General features: G+C 43.0%; 1 protein-coding gene across 1 annotated transcript in view; it reads right to left on the bottom strand.

Moving 5' to 3' along the window:
• Positions 1-20150, bottom strand: part of CREB3L2 (cAMP responsive element binding protein 3 like 2) — a 124780-nt gene that overhangs the window by 36298 nt on the left and 68332 nt on the right. Inside the window, exon 2 of the mRNA XM_052638653.1 lies at positions 13036-13252. Within this exon, the coding sequence (XP_052494613.1) occupies positions 13036-13252 (217 nt within the window). The remainder of the gene's footprint in view (positions 1-13035; positions 13253-20150) is intronic.

Consider the following 20150-nt stretch of genomic DNA (forward strand, 5'->3'; position numbering starts at 1 on the left):
CCAGGAGGACAGACACAGGAAACAGAGTTGTCCCCAGACAGGCTTGGCCAAGATCAGCCAACTCTCAGCCTTAGACATGTGAGTGAATCTAGCTGAAACCAGTAAAACAAGTCACTGCCCCTAACCCCACCGAAGTGAGCCAACCTCCAGTCAAGGCACAAATGTGTGAACTACAATAATAAATGACTGTTGTCAAAGCTGATGAGTTTAGATAGAGATATAGATGGAGAGAACAAATGTATGGATACCAAAGAGGAAGAGGAGTGCCATGACTTGGGAGACTGACATATACACACTGTTGATGTGTGTGCTGGGTATTTAGCCACTCAGTCCTGTCCAGCTCTTTGTGACCCCATGGACTTGCAACCCGCCAGGCTCCCCTGTCCATGGGGATTCTCTAGGCAAGAATACTGGAGTGGGTTGCCATGACCTCCTCCAGGGAATCTTCCTGACCCAGGGATTGAACCCAGGTCTCCTGCATTGCAGGTGGATTCTTTACCATCTGAGTCACCAATATATAAAATAAATCACTAATGAGAACCAACTGTGTAGCACAAGGGATTGTTTACAGTGCTCTGTGGTGACCTAAATGGGAAGGAAATCCATAAAAAGAGGAGATACATGTATACCTATAGCTGATTTAATTGTTGTACAGTAGAAACTAACATAACATTGTAAAACAACCATACTCCAATAAAAATTTTTTTTAAAAAAAGCTGATGAGTTTAGGAGTGGTTTGTTTTTCAGGAATATAGCTGGCTGATATAACACAGCTGAAAGTATCAATATATACAAGAAATTAAATCCATCACATCAGAACCTATGGCAACACAATAGCTGAACCACATTCCCATAATAATTCCTCTAAACCACCAACTGTAAACCATATCAATAAATATTTGTAGATTGATTCGATCTACCAGTTAAATCATAAAATAAATGACTTCAGGTGAAGAAGGTCAGCCAGTAAGAAGTTGCTGAGAACAACATTCCAGCAGCAGTTGAAATTAGAAAAACAGGAGCTTTCATTCTGAACTACTAGGTATTAGCTTGTACTCTGTCTGCCAATGGAAATAAATCTGAGAAAACAAAATGACAAATACAACCTCTGAGGTATGACAGAAGATAAAGTGAAAGGGAATCAGTAGAAAACACGTTATACTTTTTCCATATGACCTTACTTTCACAGCCTTATTTCACTGGCAAAAGATCAGCAGAGCACCATAGCTTAGAACTTAGATGGCTGAGTCACTTTCATAAACTACAAAAATAACAGTCAGTACACACTCTATACATGCTCCAATTTGCAAAACTTCTGAAGCTCGGATCTTGATTTAAAAAATGTTTTTTCCCTAAACTATATCTATACGCTTTTTAAGTTTCCTTTCAGGAGGAAAACATCACCTAGGTCTTTCCTGGCCAGCCAATGGCTAAGACCCTGATCTTCCACTGCAGGGGGCATTGGTTCAATCCCTGGTTAGGGAACTAAGATCCCACATGCCATGCAGCACAGCCAGAAAAAAAAGGAAAAAAGAAGGAAAACATGACCCAATAAGGCCAGTAGTGCACTGTGGAGAGTAAGAAGCACAACCGACATATCTTCTAATTTTATTTAAACAGCTTGCTATCAGAGGTCAAACTCGACTGGTGGATTTCCTGGGCATCACCATTTAGCTGTCAGCAAGAAAACAAAAACAAGCTGCTGTCTCATGATGACCAGTCCTTCACATCCAAGGACGAAATGGAGCAGCTGTGAGCACTGGGGCTAGATGCTGAGATTATCAAGACAGCAGCTAAAAAGCCCACAAACTAGAGCCAACATAGACGCAACACCAAAATGCAGGTCCTCAATCACTTCCATAAATAACTGCACTGACTAGAAACTGATTCCTGGGAGGGGGAAAGAAGAGATTAAATTGAGAGTAGAAAGTATCTTTATGTGATATATATGAGTTATATATATATATGAGTTATATATACATATGTGTGTGTCATTATATATATATAAATAATACATATGTATCTATATATGCACATACACAGATATACATATATCTATATCGTATGTCTGTACTCTTAAAAAGAGAAATTACATAGGGCAATACCACTTATATGATATACACATATGCACCCATTAGCTATTTATATGTCTAAAGTAAAAAGGAAATTTTTGTGAATTAAATAAGCATGCCTCATCTAAATCCTTCAGTATTTCATACTTCACCATTTGCCCTGTGAATTTCTTCAACAGAATTGGCAAATCTTGACTGATTTTTGGTGTAAACATCTCTTAAGGGAAAACTCCAAGGCTGGGTTCTGGAGGCCAGGAGAGGGGAGGAAAGCAGGTGAATGTATCAAAGAGTCATACTAAGCTGGAGCTCACTGTTCAGACAGAAGGTAGACGCCAGCCTGCCCAAGGTCCCACCCTGAGTGCCTGGACAATGAAATCACCTCCAGTGTGAGTTGTATGGGGAAGTGTTGAAAACAGTGAACACTTAACTATGAGTGTTTACTACATATTAAACATTGTTCTAAGTGCTTTAGATATATAACAATTAATTTAACTCTGAGAGTGACCCTGGAAGGCAAGCACTATGATTGTTCTCATTTTCTAGACAAGGATACTAAGATTAAACCCCTCAACCTACGTTACCCAGCTGATATACAGCCTCCAGCTGGCATACGGCCCCTAGCTGGAATATGGCCAACCAGGGTCGCACACCCAGGCCAACCAGTCACACAGCCCGTGGGATATTGCTTTGCAAGAGATCAATGATGAAACATCTCTGCCAAAAGTGAGTATTCTTCAATTAACGTTATTTTGAGCCCCTAATTAGCCACTAAAAAAAGTGCAATATCGGTTCTTTCTATACTTCTCACCTTCATTTATATGGACTCCTAATCCACTGTTGCTAAGGTGAAGTATTCCAATTTAAGACCAGCCAGTGACAGCTCAAATGTTTTCAGAGCTGTGTGCCAGGCCCCGTTCTTCATGTTTACCTTCCTGATTTCGTGTTCTTTCTGTGCCTATGTTTACAATCTCTTTCACTTATTCTGGTTGTTAATATTGTGGTCAGTTGGTAAATTATGTACTGAATTATGTGGCAATTGGCATAAAGCAATAATAACAAGAGCAAAGCAATAATGACAAGAGCTAATATTTATTTAGTGCTTACTAATTGCCAGGCACTGTTATAAATGTATAGTATATATTAACTTAATCCCTACAACAATAGTACAAGGTTGAGTATCATGAATATTATTTCCATTTTAAAGATCAGGAAAGAAAGACAAGAGTTGAGCCACTTGCTCAAAATCACACCATTAGGAAGTGGCAGAACCCAGATTCTAATTCAAGCAAATTGATCCCAGAGATGAACTGCTAAGTTCTATCTGTGGTCTGCATTTGGTATCTCAGGTCCTCCCATAGGAAACTGTGTTTAGAGTATGCATTAACAAATATCTGTGGAGCAAATGACTGATTTCAAAAGATTTACTTAGTGTACACACGCAAAAAAAAAAACCCTCATGTGTACACTTTTCTTCACCAAAATTATGACTCTTACTTGTAAACAGAGTAAGTTTAATGCTTTGTTTTTGTTCTTCAGTTGCTCAGTCATGTCTGACTCTTTGCGACCCCATGGACTACAGCATGCCAGGCTTTCCTGTCCTTCACCATCTCCTGGATTTCGCTCAAACTCATGTCCATTGAGTCAGTGATGCCATCCAACCATCTCATCTTCTGTCTACCCCTTTTCCTCTTGCCCTCAATCTTTCCCAGCATCAGAGTCTCTCCTAAGTTTAATGCTAGATAGCAAGGCAATGCCAAAGAATGTTCAAACTACCACACAATTGCACTCATTTCACATGCTAGCAAAGTAAAGCTCAAAATTCTCCAAGTGAGTCTTCAACAGTATGTGAACCGAGAACTTCCAGATGTTCAAGCTGGATTTAGAAAAGGTAGAGGAACTGGAGATCAAATTGCCAACATCTGCTGGACCGTAGAAAAAGCAAGAGAGTTCCAGAAAAAATATCTATTTCTGCTTTACTGACATGCCAAAGCCTTTGACTCTGTGGATCACAACAAACTGTGGAGAATTCTTAGAGACAGAAATACCAGACCACCTTACCTGTCTCCTGAGAAATCTGTACGCAGGTCAAGAAGCAACAGTTAGAACTAGACATGGAACAACAGGCTGGTTCCAAATTGGGAAAGGAGTACATCTAGGCTATATATTGTCACTCTGCTTATTTAACTTATATGCAGAGTACATCATGTGAAATGCCAGGCCAGATGAAGCACAAGCTTTAATCAAAATTGCCAGGAAAAATGTCAATAACTTCAGATATGCAGATGACACTACCCTAATGGCAGAAAGCAAAGAGGAACTAAAGAGCCTCTTGATAAAAGTAAAAGAGGAGAGTGAAAATGCTGGCTTAGAACTCAACATCAGAAAACGAAGATCATGGCATCTGGTCTCATCACTTCATGGCAAATAGATAGGGAAACAGCGACAGATTTTATTTTCTTGGGCTCCAAAATCACTGCAAATGGTGACTCCAGCCATGAAATTAAGACACTTGTTGCTTGGAAAAAAAGCTATGACCAACTTAGACAGCATATTAAAAAGTAGAGACATTACTGTCATCCCCATTACTGACATCCCCTTACTGACAAAAGGTCTGTCTAGTCAAGGCTATGGTTTTTCCAGTAGTCATGCACGGATATGAGAGTTGGACCATAAAGAAGGCTGAAGAACTGATACTTTTGAATTGTGGTGCTGGAGAAGACTCTTGAGAGTCCCTTGGACTGCAAGGAGATCCAACCAGTCCATCCTAAAGGAAATCAGTCCTGAATATTCATTGCAAGGACTGATGCTGAAGCTGAAGCTCCAATACTTTGGCCACCTGATAAAGAACTGACTCATTGGAACAGACCCTGATGCTGATAAAAACTGAAGGCAGGAGCAGAAGGGGATGACAGAGGATGAGATGGTTGGATGGCATCACCAACTCAATGGATGTTGAGTCTAAGCAAGCTCCAGGAGTTGGTGATGGACAGGGAAGCCTGGCATGCTGCCATCCATGAGGTTCCAAAGAGTCAGACACAACTGAGTGATTGAATTGAGCTATAAATATTGCTTTCTTATACTAGTCTAACATTTCAATGACCAAGAAAACAAAGAAGTCATTATTTCTCTTTTAAAAAGTTGAGGGGGTATTTTCCATACTAGTTAGAAAAAGAAAATAAAAGGTAATCTCAAATGGATGATGAGCGAAAGAATGTACATCACTAGCCCAGGTTTCAGACTCTGAAAAGAAGACTGTTCCTCTACTTGTCCACACCAAACACATCAGGTTCTTTCTGTAGCTTATCCTTGCCAGGGGACCCAGCTACTTCCCGTAGGTAAATGACAGATATGTCTGAATTTTTTTAACCCTAGAATCTACGCCCTCTAAGACGGCTTAGACCCATGCTCTTGTCAGCAGCTCTAATCAAATGTGATGAAAACAAAGCTCTTTGTCATCTCTCTGGGACTTTCTTTCCCAGGTCCCAAGGCCTTGGAACATTTCAACATCAAGATGTCTTCACCACTGCAAACAGAAAACCTAAGTCACCCATGACTCATCTCTACCCTTTACTCAGCATACCCGATGCAGTCCGGCTCTGGGTTTCATCGAATCCTTTCAAAATCCATTTTTCCTTTGTCCTGCATGGCATACACTTTTCCATTTCTCCCTGGACTGCTATATTAAGCATACCTTCCCTGCTCTGGCATCATCAGCCATCATTTTTCTTCTTCAAGTCTCTGAAAAAACACCACTCCACTTTACTAAGGCCCTGTTTCTCATCAACTGCTGAGTCTCCGCCTTCCATCAGGCATCTGTTCATCTTTAGCTCCCAGACTATTGTTTTCACAGACACCTGTGAAACAACACCATAAATTTAAGATATCCATACTAAGCCAGTGCACCTGGTCACTCCTTGCCCTGCTGACTCTAGAAGCCTAACCAGGCCAGCCAGAAGGAAGATGATTATTTTTCATGTTCTGGTCCCACTGTCTGTAGAACTGGAAGAGTCACAGTTACAGTTCTTTATTCCAGCCAAAATAAAGTTAACTTGACTTGTGCCTGGGGCCAGTAGATCACTTCTGGATGAGTATATTCTACTCTGAGTCTGTTGACATTTTGTATATTTTCTGACTTGTTTCTTATACCATCTTGGAGGACAGGGGCCATGTCTAGCTCTCTCTGAACAGCCTTCATCCAGCAAGAGGTTTCCTCATTAGGAGGAAGACAGAAATTAAGGAACAAAAGTAAAAAAAAGTACCTAGCACCCCAATTACAAAGGAACATGAACAAAACAGAGTAACTCATGAAGATACCCTCCAGCTGGTAAGGAGCAAGACTTGGTCATTTAAATATAAGCTTTTCATTCCTCAATCTACTTGGGTACTTCTGCTTATCTCTTTATAAAGTCTTCATCTTTTTTAAAAAAAGAACAGAAAACCCTGCTTAGCAGCCTTAATCCTGGGCAGAAACAGACAAGCTGAAAGCAGGATGTCTCTCTGGCGGTTTAAAAGGCCGAGCCCACATTCCTAGGACTGGCTCCTGTGGTTGCCGAACCATGTGAAGTTCTTTAGTTCAAGTGTTTCAGAGGAGTCCACAGTCAAATTCAGCCCCGAAGACAGAAGACTTCTATGTAATCTTAGACTAGTGTTTCTCAACCTTTTTTTGGTCACAGGCTCTGTTGAGGATCTAAAAAAAAAAAAAAAGTTATAAATGTCCCCAGCAGAAAAACTGACAAATATTGTCAGCCCCAAATTCTGCACACAATTTTAGGGGTGGGTCCACCGTCCATCTGAAGAACATGATAGACAAACACCAAAATGTAGGACAAGAGCACCTACATTTGCCCAATATAGTTGCTCAGGGTTCAAGGAGGGAGGAAGAGGGAAAAGAAAGTTAGTAGGGAGAAAACAAAGGGAGAAAGAAAGAAGGATGGTGGTAGGAGAGAGAAAGAGAGAAGGGAAAAGGGAGGAAGATAGAAAAATCCTAATAAACTGAAAGTCTCATTTGAACTGTTTAGCTTATCACTTTGTTTCAAGCTCAGAAGCATTTACAGAAGAATTCCTTTTAATCTTTAAAACTGGACAAGAAGATTGGAATCACTGACTTTGCGAGGTACAATGAAATACTAACCATCACTAGAAACAAGGATTCCTAGTTCCGGGCTTTAGGCTGTTTAGACAGTGCAAATGATGAAGAATATTAAATTTAATGCAAACAGTAATGTTTAAAGTGCTGCCTATTTATGCATCTCCTAAAGAAATATCATCCTCCTGGATCAGGAAAGCAATCTGCTTAACAGAACACAGACTCCAGAGGGATCTAGGTGAATTAATCCTCCCTAAGGCAGATGCCAACTGGGATTCAAATGAATCAAATCGTTCTGTTCCCAAACATTTGCCTATCCACACAAAACTCAGAAAAACAATTGAAGCCAAGACCTGCACAATGCTTTCCTCAGCAAGTTCCCCAGGTCCTTCATGCACACTGCCTACCTCCGATTTCACATACTCCAAACAGTTACTATTCACGCTCATTATTCCCTGCATACAAAAGGGTTTTTGCTAGCATAGGAAGCCTTTACTCAGAGAAAAACTGATACTTAAGATGAACTGTGGATCAGAAACTCTTTGCAAAATATATCTGACCCACTGTACCTATTCTCAGCAAATTACCAGCACAGCCTATTACAGTGTGGTCCAAAAAAAAAAAAAAAAAAACCAGCCTAAAAGTTGAGAAACCTATTTTATTTGGCGGATTTCTGACGCCTTAGGTCCAGAAGACAGCCTCTCAGACAGCTCTGAGGGACTGCTCCAAAGAGGTGAGGGATAAGTCAGGATGTACAGGAATTTTTTGCAGAAAAAACCAGGTAGTCAGAACATCAAAAGATTACTGTGAATTAAAGAAACCCAGACACCTGAAGTAAATGAATTCAGCACTTTTCTTTATATGGGAAGATGCAAGAGTTTGGGCTCATTGAAATCATTCCTCTGATATGCACCTTAACTATTTAGGGCCAATATCCTGCTTTTTTCCATCCTGAACCTCCTTAGGGGGCATAGTCCGGCTGATGACCACACCTTTTGTTGACTGATATGGCAGGGAACGTTCCTTGTGTATGGCACTATAGCACCTCTAAATAGGAGGGGCCAGATGGGGAAGCTGAATGTTCTGTGCTTTGGTCTAATAAGAAAGCTTCCTGAAAAAGATTGATCATTTCTCCCCACGCTAAACTATAAGTATAGGTGGTTTCTTTATGCTACATGTATACTGATAAGCATTAAAAAGCTAAAAAAAAAATCAAAAAAGTGTTATCAGGAAGAGGAAGGGATCCTGAACTTTTGGAAACCTGCTTGGCAATCATTTCACTCAGGGTCTTGTGTTAGAAGAATCAGTATCCCAGCCCTGTGTCCACTATCTGCTTCCCTCCAACCATCACCACCGTTTCAACGCTACTCAACACGTAAGGGCTCACATGAAATTCTGCCTCGTTCCTGCAACTTTTCCTGTGATCATCACTGGGTATGCTCTCTCTCCTCCAAGATACTACAGTTTCCTCTCAGGACACTGCTCATATTCAGTCTGATCAAGTATTGGGGTACATGGTATCTTCCCTATGAGCTACTTTGAGGTAAGAATCTAAGTTTTACTTGGTTTCCCAGGTGGTGCTAGTGGTAAAGAATTCACCTGCCAATGCAGGAGAAACAAACAGACGTGAGTTCGATCCCTGGGTGGGAAAGATCCCCTGGAGTAGGAAACGGCAACCCACTTCAGAATTCTTGCCTGCAGGATCCCATGGACAGAGGAGCCAGGCGGGCTCCATAGGGTTGCAAAGAGACGGACATGACTGAAGTGACTCAGTACACACCATTTTACTATCATTGTCTCACAAGTATCTAGAACACATGGTAAGTGCTCAGCAAACACGGATTTGAAGGGGAAAGTTACCCAGACTGTTTAGGCCAGCTCTAGTCTGCATATTCTAGCACCAAGGTTGCTGCATGGATGACTAGCTCCACAGATGATAACTGAACACAACAGAGGTTTGCTGTGTTGTTATCGCACCCCTGACACAGGGCCACTCCCTCTGCCTAGAAGCCTCTTACGCATACACCTAGTTCTTTTCCTCATCTGCTGATCTTTGCTCAAATGCTACCTTCAAAGAAAGGCCTTCCCTGTCTATCCTAGTTAAAATGTCAACTTGCCTTCTGCTACGCTTTGAATGTTTGTGTCCTCCCAGAATTCACATGCTGAAATTCTAATGCCCAAAGTAATGGTCATAGGAGGTGGGGCCTTGGGGAGATAATTAGGTCATGAGGGTGAAGCCCTCTGTAATGAAATGAATGCCTTATAAAAGAATCCCCACAGGGCTCCAGTACTTTCTACCATCTGAGGACACAGTGAGCCATGACGGAACTCAGGATGGGAAAGAAGTTACTGGCCTTAGATAATTAAGGTTCATATCAGAGGAATGATTTCAATGAGTCCAGACTCTTAAATCTTCCCAAAACAGAGAAAAATGCTAAATTCACTAACTTGATTTGTCTGGTTTTTCTTTAATTAACAGTAATCTTTGGATGTTCTGACTACCTGGTTTTTGTTGCTAAAACTCCTATATAACCTGGCTTCTCCCTTACTGCTTTGGAACAGAACCTCAGAGCTATCTGAGAAGCTGCATCCCAGGCTTCAGTCCTCAGAAAGTCCACCAAATAAAACATAATTCTCAACTTTTAAGTTGTGTGTTTTTTTCAGTCAACAGCCAGAACCACGTATGTGAGCAAGTCCTAAATTCTTGATCCACAGAAATCATGAGAGGTAATAAATGATTATTACTAGTTTAAGCCACAAATTTGGGGAGATCTGTTACACAGCAGTAGAGAACTATACAAGAGGTATTAGAAATGACTTCCACAAAGGGAATTCGGGCTTGAAATAGAGGCATCAAAGGAGCTATAGGAATAACAGAGGCAAACCAGTAAAGAGAATATGGGTAGTGTCTTCCCCGGTAGTCCAGTGTTTAAGACTTCACCTTCCAATGTAGGGAATGTGGGTTCGATCCCTGATTGCAGAACTAGGATCCCACATGCCTCACAGCCAAAAACACCAAAACATAAAACAGAAACATTATTGTAACAATTTCAATAAAGACTTTTAAAATAGTCCATAGCAAAAAGAATATTAAAAACAGAGAGAGAGAGAGTATGGGAAAACCATATACAAAGGCAGTTACAAACGTTAAACAGACACCACACCCACACAGAACCTCAGCACTGGGAGAAATCTTAAAGGTCATTTAGTCCAATCTCCCATCTAGTGCTAGAGTCCACTTAAAAAAAAAAAAAAAAAGCAATTAAGGCAGGGACTGCAAGAGTTTAATCTAAGCTAAAATGCAGAAAAAGGCTGACTCCCTATAGTTGTCCTCCATGTTATAATAAAATGAAGGGTATATAGTCATAACAGAGACCATATCCCTGAATTTGAACAGAGGTCATTCCTGGAAATGATTTAATAAGAAACTGAAAGGGGAAAAAAGATGGAGAGCAGGGGAGGGGAGAAGAAAGACTAAAATGAGGAGAAGCAGGAGGAAAAGAAGGGGATCAGGAAAACGAACAATAACAACTCTGCAGCAACAGAGGAAGAAAGAGGAGGTGAGGAGAGAAGGAAGAAACACTGATTCACTGAAATGCTATGTGGTGGGCACTGCCCCAGGTTCTTTAAATTCATCATCTCATGTTACCCTCAGAACAACTCCATAGCCTCGAATTATTTCAGCTGTATTTCCTCCCTTCCCTCCCAGGGGACTTCCCCTCACCCTGTTCCCTTGTTGAAGCAGGGAAAGTAGACAAACCACAGAGAAGGATTAGGTCATCATGCACCTAACCTCTTGTCAGGAGAAATCTGAGAATACACTTAGGGCTCCAAAGGGTCCAGTCAGGAAAGAAGTCACCCACAGATTTGGGACCCTCCCTTCACTGAGGACAGAAGGCCAAAGTTCCTGGGCTGTTTGTGGGTAGACCTCTAATCAAAAGAAGTATAAGCCTGAGAAAGAAAAAAACCTGCAGCATTCTCTGTCCCAAGATACGATGTTTTACTGATCCCAGAGTTGGTTCTTTCAGAGGTCAGAGCGACTTCCCTTTCACTTTTCACTTTGATGCATTGGAGAAGGAAATGGCAACTCACTCCAGTATTCTTGCCTGGAGAATCCCAGGGACAGAGGAGCCTAGTGAGCTGCTGTCTATGGGGTTGCACAGAGTCGGACACGACTGAAGCAGCTTAGCAGCAGCAGCAGCAGTACATCTAAGGAGCTCCCCTGGCAGCTCAACTGGTAAGGAATGTGCCTGTAATGCAGGAGACCCTGGTTTGATTCCTGGGTTGGGAAGATCCCCTGGAGAAAGGATAGGCTACCCACTCCAGTATCGTTGGGCTTCCCTGGTGGCTCAGTCGGTAAAAGAATCCATCTGCAATATGGGAAACCTGGGTTTCACACACACAGCACAGTAGATCTAAGAGGGATTCCCAGGTGGATCAATGGTAAAGAATCTGCCTGCTAAGGCAGTAGATACAGCAGTTGTGGGTTCAATTCCTGGCTCAGGAAGATCCCCTGGAGGAGGAAATAGCGACCTAGTCCAGTAGTCTTGCTGGGAAAATTTAATGGACAGAGGAGGCTGGCTGGTTACAGCCTGGGGGTCGCAAGAGTCAGACACAACTGAGCTTGCACATGCAAGCATGTGATAGATCTAAGAACCCCAACTGGAGATGGGATTCCCCCACAAAGCTAATGGCCTATTTGTGAAGTGGACACAGGAATGTGCCTTTAACCCAAGGAAGCAGGAGGCATCCTGTCCTGTTAGGTAGTCACTTCACAAGATGCTGTCATGTATACAGTCATATTGGAGAAGGCGATGGTACCCCACTCCAGTATTCTTGCCTGGAAAATCCCATGAACAGAGGAGTCTTATTGGCTGCAGTCCATGGGGTCACGAAGAGTTAGACATGACTGAGCGACTTCACTTTCACTTTCCACTTTCATGCACTGGAGAAGGAAATGGCAACCCACTCCAGTGTTCTTGCCTGGAGAATTCCAGAGATGGGGGAGCCTGGTGGGCTGCCGTCTATGGGGTCACACAGAGTTGGACACAACTGAAGCAACTTAGCATATAGTCATATAGGAGGAGAGGGGACATCTAGGTCAAGCCAGAGGACATCAAGTTAGGGACCTTCCTCGTGGGAGAAGAGAGCATATGCCAAACTAGCATTAGAGGATAGAGTTTTCAAAACTTACTCAAGATACTAAAACAGGTAGTTATACTTCTAGGAAAACAAACATAGAAAATTCAATTTTAAAAGTTTCATAGAGTCTATACTAATTCAAGGCCTGTGGAGTAATGGTCAAAACATGTGAACATTTCTAAGACCCGGAAAACTAAATTCTCAACACATACCAAGCTAATGGCCTTGATAATGGGCATGAAAGGGTAACCAACGAGAAAGTCTAGGAATGTTTGCCAAGATCTCCCATACACGGGGTTAAGGAAACATGTCAGAAATGGGTCAAGAGGATACCCAAGAAGTGTTTATGGAGAAGAGTGGTCATAAAAATTTTTTCTCAGAAAAAAACAAAACAAAAACAAAACATGGCATGACCTCTTGAAATGGTGGATGTACTGGAATTATCAACCAGAAACGGCAGTCTGATGTGTAAAAGGAAGCTTTGCTGCCCAGTCCACAGGGTCAAAGAGAGCAATTAGTACCATTCAGTTCTAACAAATTCCCAGAGCACACAGTCTCAGGCAGAGCTACATTCTGTGCCTCTTTGCATTTCCCCAGGCCCCAAGCACAGGCCACACACAGCAGGTATGTGGCTGAAGGGGGTGCTGATGATACTGTAACACACGAGCTGCGCCCTCAAGGAGGTCAAGGTCAAAGATGCCAAGGTCCCAGCTGCTTCCCCTGCTCTGGGTTTACCATCATTGAAGCTGTCGCTGGCGGTGATGTGGGTGAATGGCGACTGGGCCCGAGGCTCCTCACATAGGGAGTAGCTGTGCTCGGCCTGGATGAGGGGCGCCGGGGACGTCGGGGACGGCTCCACCTCCATCGACACGCTCTTCTCTGAGAGGAAAGGGTCGTTCAGGAGCTGGCCCAAGACGTTCTGGGAAAACTCATCCAGAAGCTCCGAGAAGTGCTGCAAGTGCAAAGGAGGAAGAACTCTTTTAACTATGATCTGATATTTACACACATATTCTAACTCAAGGGCTTCCCAGGTGGTGCCTGTGGTAAAGAGTCTGCCTGCCAGTGTAGAAGACACGAGAGGCGCTGCTCATTCCCTGGGTGGGGAAGATCCCCTAGAGGAGGGCATGGCAACCCACTCCAGTATTCTTGCTGGGAGAACCCCATGGACAGAGCAGCCTGGTGGGCTACAGTCCACAGGGTCGCACAGAGTTGGACCCAACTGAAGCAACTTAGTACATTCGCATGCGTTCTAACACCAAAATATTATCCACAACTTCTAACAACATCCAAACGAAGTCACTCATACACAATGTCCAATTATCTATTGCTATGTAGCAAACCACCCCAAAGAGAAGTGGCTTAAAATAGCCACGATTTGTTGTTTCTCACTATGCTATGGGTTGGCTGGGTGGATACACTGATTCATCTGTGTTCACTAACACAGATGGAATGAGCTGGAATTTTGGCAGGGGCTGGGCTGGGCTGGGACACTGGATGCCTAGGCCTTTTCCTCAAAGAGGCTTTATCAGGAGGGGAGTCCTCGCATCACGGTAGAAATGTTCCTGGAGGGAGAAAGCCAAAGCTGAGTGGCTCCAGAGGTCACACAACATCACTCCCTCCAAATTCTTCAGGTCAAGGAAAGTGACAAGGCCAGCCCAGATTCATGGGGTGAAAAGAGACACCACCTCTTGAACAGAGGAATGGCAAAAATCACACTGCAGACAGGTGTAAACAGGATGGCATGACTCACTCGGGGCCATGATTGCAACTATCTACCACCTTTTACATTGGGAATATCTGAAAATAAGCAAGCTATCCTGCATTTCTGTAGCATGAAAGTGTTATTCATAGCCAAGTGTCAAGTTCAAAGGCATCTGAATAAGCTTTCCTCTATTCTCCCAAGTATCTGGACTTTGTTCCTCTCTAGTTTTTCCTTAATCTACTTCATTTCTCCCCATCTTCCATCTCCAACAGCATCACCTCCCTAGCAGCCACCCTGCCAGGATGATGATACAGGAATGGTCTATGCATAGCCCCCCGGGGAGTCCTGCATGCCCTGTTCCACAGCCCCAACCATTCTGCCTCACTGATAGAGGGATATTCATGACATGAGGGTCTATAGAGCCAAGTTTCTCAACCTCAGCACTACTGCCATTTTAGATGGCAAATTCCTTGTTATGGGGGGTACAGTTGTTCTGCGCATTGGAGCGTTTAGCAGCATTCCTGGCCTCTACCCTCACCAGGCCAGTAGCACTCCCCTAGTTGTGAAAACCAAAAATGTCTCTTTCAGTTCAGTTCAGTTCAGTCGCTCAGTGTCCAACTCTTTGCGACTCCATGAATCGCAGCACGCCAGGCCTCCCTGTCTATCACCATCTCCCGGAGTTCACTCAGACTCACGTCCATCGAGTCAGTGATGCCATCCAGCCATCTCATCCTCGGTCGTCCCCTTCTCCTCCTGCCCCCAATCCCTCCCAGCACCAGAGTCTTTTCCAATGAGTCAACTCTTCTCATGAGGTGGCCAAAGTACTGGAGTTTCAGCTTCAAAACCAGTCCTTCCAAAGAAATCCCAGGGCTAATCTCCTTCAGAATGGACTGGTTGGATCTCCTTGCAGTCCAAGGGACTCTCAAGAGTTCTCCAACACCACAGTTCAAAAGCATCAATTCTTCGGTGCTCAGCCTTCTTCACAGTCCAACTCTCACATCCATACATGACCACAGGAAAAACCATAGCCTTGACTAGACTAGACACTGTCAAATGGCCCTGGGGGGAGTAAAGGGAAGATTACCCTTGGTTTACTTATTTATTTATTGGTATGTGGACCACTTTTTTTAGTCTTTACAGAATTTACAATATTGTCTCTGTCCTATATTTTGGTTTCTTGACCATAAGACATGTGGGATCCTAGCTCCCCAACCAGGCACTGAACCCTCACCCCCTGCATTGGACGGCAAAGTCTCAACCCCTGGACCACCAGGGAAGCTCCTCACCCTTGGTTTATTATAATTTTTTAAAGAATATTTTGGCTGCAGGTTATGTGGGATGTTAGCTCCACACCAGGAATGGAAACCGAGCCCCTCATGGAAGCACAGAGGCTTAACCACTGGAGCACCAGGGAAGTCCCTACCCTTGGTTTAGAACTCATGCTGTAGAGTATATTAAAAATAATTCTAAAATAATTTAATTTAAAAGTTTGGTTGACACCAGCTGTTAGAGCCACTTCTACCTTCTTAACGTTCCCTGAGTCACAGACCAACAAGTGTCACCGCTACTGATTAAACTTCAGGGACACTTAAGGAAGTTCAGAAAGCAGGTACAGTAATAAGAGAACTGGTTGCAAACGGTGATACTTCAGGGGAGGTGATGAAAATTTCTAAGATTCACAGGGCAACTAAGTCCTACCATGGAACTGAAGGGTCAGTGAAGGTGTTATGAAAATGAATGCAGCTTAGGGAAGGTGGGGGCAGGAGGTGATCCTGAGGTTAGAGCTCTAACATCAGGATAGTTGTAGGTCAGAACTGCTCCCTTCCAGAAAGAACAGAAGTAGACAACAGAGAAGAAGCCTTGTAGGGTAGATCCTTAAAGCAGCGTTAGATGGGTGGGTTCCACCAACAGCACAAACATGAGAAAAGCTGCATCTCATCAGGACAAAATGCAGAGAAGCCACAGACCTCGGGTACGTCCTAATAGGCATGTGTCATGCAAGAGAACAAAAGAGGGTGGTTGGGTAAGAGTTCTCTGTGCACAGACATATTTAAAACTGAAAGGTCCTTAGACATATCTAAGGCAAGAATTCCCTGACAGGGACTTCCCTGGTGGTCCAGTGGATAAGACTCCGTGCTCCCAAAGCAGCAGGCCCAGTTCATTCCCTGGTCAGGGAACTAGACCCCACATGCTACAACTGAGAGCAAGCATGAGGGCTTCCCTGCCGTGCTGCAGCCCATGGAGTCACAGAGAGTACATGACTGAGCGACTGAACAAGATGGGGGCTTCCCAGATGGCTCGGTGGTGAAGAATCCGTCTGCCAATGCAGGAGATGCAGGTTCGATCCCTGGGTCGGGAAGATCCCCCAGAGAAGGAAATGGCAACCCACTCCAGTATTCCTGCCTGGGAAATCCAATGGACAGAGGCGCCTGGTGGGTGACAGTTCATGAGGTCACAAAAGAGGCAGACGTGGCTTAGCAACTAAACAACAACAACAATACAGCAACTAAGAGTTCGCAGGCTGCAACTAAAAAGATTCTGATGCGGAAACAAAGATCCCACACTCAGCAGCGAAGATCCTGTGTGCAACATCCAAGACCTGATGCAGCCAAGTGAAAAAATATATATATTAAAACCCCCTTAGCAAGAATGCCAGCTGTCTGCATCACAATTATCAGCAGGATTTTGTTTTAGCTGTTTTATAATGAAATATTTTAAGCATTCAGAAAAATTAAATGGAATACTAACATGAATAATGATGATAATGAGTAATAATGAGATAATACCTTTTCAAAAAAAAATCTTTTTTTCCATGTTTGCTACTGCAACCTTTTTTTCTTTACTCTTTATTTTTTAAAAAATAAAACATGAAGTTCCCATTTAATCCCCTTCTTCCCTCTCAAAGTTAACTAATGCCCTGAACTTGGTGTTTCTTTTTCCCATCTAGAACTTGACACTTCTACTACATAAGTACGTTTCCATTACATACACACAGGTTTTTTTAAACTTTAAATAGTACCATACTTTACACCTCCTCTGCAACTTTCTTCTCTCAAAAAAATTCTTTAGACTTATTAATGTTTACATGTGTAGCTCTATTCATTCATTTAGATTTGTGAGTTGTATTACATTCTATTTATTCATTTCCTCTTAAGGGACATTTAAAGATTGTTTTTATATATGATACTGTAATAAAAATTACTGAACCTAACAGGAAATTTTAAAACATAGAAATCCTATGACCCATCTTCAGAGCTTTTGACTTATTAGGTCAAAGATAGCCATATTAAAACCAATTCATGATGATGTATGGCAGAAACCATCACAATATTGTAAACTAATTATCCTCTAATTAAAAATTAAAATAAAAAAAAATAAAACCATCACTGCCATCATCAGTCATTCAGATGTTCATGTCTGTTTTTCAAACACTGAAGGTTGACACCAACTCCATTCACCACCCTTCTCTTTACACACTTTACAATTAAGTCTCTGGAAGTCCCTAGCAGTTTGGATATGCTCAAAGTCAGAGAAAGATTCATGGATTTTGCAGCCACTGTGTGCTAAACTTTAGATAGGTCCTGTGGATACAAAAAAATAAATAAGAAGATAGAGGAATTTCCCTGGTACCCCAGTGGTTAAGAATCTTCCTTCCAGTGCAGGGAATGAGGGTTCAATCCCTGGTTGGTTCAGTTCAGTCACTCAGTCGTGTCTGGCTCTTTGCAACCCCATGGGCTGCAGCACGCCAGGCCTCCCTGTCCATCACCAACTCCCAGAGCTTGCTCTAACTCATGTTCATTGAGTCAGTGATGCCATCCAACCATCTCATCCTCTGTCATCCCCTTCTCTGCCTGCCCTCAATCTTTCCCAGTATCAGGGTCTTTTCAAATGAGTCAGTTCTTCACATCGGGTGGCCAAAGTATTGGAGTTTCAGCTTCAACATAAGTCCTTTCAATGAATATTCAGGACCGATCTCCTTCAGGATGGACTGGTTGGATCTCCTTGCAGTCCAAGGGACTCTCAAGAGTCTTCAACACCACAGTTCAAAAGCATCAATTCTTCAGCGCTTAGTTTTCTTTATAGTCCAACTCTCACATCCATACATGACCACTGGAAAAACCATATCTTTGACTAGAAGGACCTTTGTTGGCAAAGTAATGTGTTTGCCTTTTTAATATGCTGTCTAGTTGGTCATAGCTTTTCTTCCAAGCAGCAAGCATCTTTTAATTTCATGGCTGCAGTCACCATCTGCAGTGATTTTGGAGACCAAGAAAATAAAGTCTGTCACTGTTGCCCCATCTATTTGCCATGAAGTGATGGGACCAGATGCCATAATCTTAATTTTCTGAATATTGAGTTTTAAGCCAGCATTTTCACTCTCCTCTTTCACTTTCATCAAGAGGCTCTTCAGTTCCTCTTCGCTTTCTGCCAAAGGGTGGTATCATCTGCGTATCCAAGGTTATTGACAGAGGATGAGATGGTTGGATGGCATCAATGACTCAATGGACATGAGTTAGAGCAAGCTCTGGGAGTTGGTGATGGACAGGGAGGCCTGGCGTGCTGCAGGCAACCTTGATTCCAGCTTGCACTTCATCCAGCCCAGCATTTCTCATGTTGTCCTCTGCGTATAAGTTAAATAAGCAGGATGACAATACACAGCCTTGGTGTACTTCATTCCCAATTTGGAACCAGTCCATTGTTCCATATCTGGCTCTAACCATTGCTTCTTTGCCTGCACACATATTTCTCAGGAGGCAGGTCAGGTGGTCTGGTATTCCAATCTCTTTTAAGAATTTTCCAGTTTGTTGTGATCCACACAGTCAAAGGCTTTGGTGTAGTCGATGAAGCAGAAGTAGATGTTTTTCTGAAATTCTCTTGCTTTTTCTACAATCCAGTGAATGTTGGCAATTTGATCTGTGGTTCCTCTGCCTTCTCTAAATCCAGCTTGAACATCTGGAAGTTCTTGGTTCCCTGGTCAGGAAACTATTAACCCACATGCCTTGGGGCTACTAAGCCCATACACACCTGTGCACCACAACTAGAGAACCCACGCACCACAATGCAATATCTCAAGGGCCATAACGAAGACCTGAGGCTAAATATTAAAAAAAGGAAGAAGATAGAAAGAGCCCTGCCTTCTCAAGCCATATTACTTTAACCAAACTTTTATGTGCAGATGAGGTAGCTGGGGATAAGACATAGAAGATGATTCACAAATGCAGCTGGGCCCAAGATTATGCATTACTAATCAGCTCCCAAGTAATGCTGCTCACCCATGGACCAGACCTTGCACGGCAAGGAGTGGGACAGCTTTAAGATTAAGACTAGAACCCAGAGACTTCCCTGGTGGCCCAGTGGTTAAGAATCTGCCTCCAATGCAGGGGACATGGGTTTGCACACCCCAACTACTGAAGCCCTCCTGCTCTAGAACCCATGTCCCACAGCAAGAGAAGCCACCACACAGCCATAAAAGAAGAGAAGAGAAAAGACTAGAACCCAGATTCCCTGATTCACTGATGACCTGAAGCCAGGGTCTGATTCCCTAAGCAGCTCCCCAAAGACAAATTTACTTGTTGCCTAATGGCAAATACTCTGCAAGCATCTGACAGAATTCAAGATGGAAATTAAGGAAACTAAAAGAGAAATAAATGACACAATGTAGAATGCAAAAGCAAGTCCTGAACTCACAACCCCTGCATTCTCAAGCCACGATTCCACCCTTGTGCTGCAGTGTCAGCCCTGGCCAGCTGTGCAAGCCCAGCTAAGCCTCTGGAATCCCACTTTATCCTGAGGCAAGGCTCTCTTTGGTTGTCCCTGCTTTCCCATGGAAGTTGCCAGGTTGCTCTACTCTGCTGACACTATTTACTTTCTCCTGAGCAGCACTAATGAGTGTTTTCATGAACATCTCCTGGATAAGCAGTCATAAACCTTCTTTCACTCGGCTAACCAACCCTGACCTCCCTTCACGTTGGATTCTGTACTATCATGTCACCAAACAATTTAGCCCGAAATGATAGGGAGTCCTGAAGAACTCATGGCTGTTACCAAGCACGTTATGACAACCTCCACTCTGGAAACCGAAGCTCCTCAAAAGAAGGGAGCAACAGTGCTTAACCACCACCTACGCTGAGGCACTTAGCAAAGTGGT

This window comes from Budorcas taxicolor, chromosome 4, assembly GCF_023091745.1.
Source record: "Budorcas taxicolor isolate Tak-1 chromosome 4, Takin1.1, whole genome shotgun sequence".
Taxonomy (NCBI): Eukaryota; Metazoa; Chordata; class Mammalia; order Artiodactyla; family Bovidae; genus Budorcas; species Budorcas taxicolor.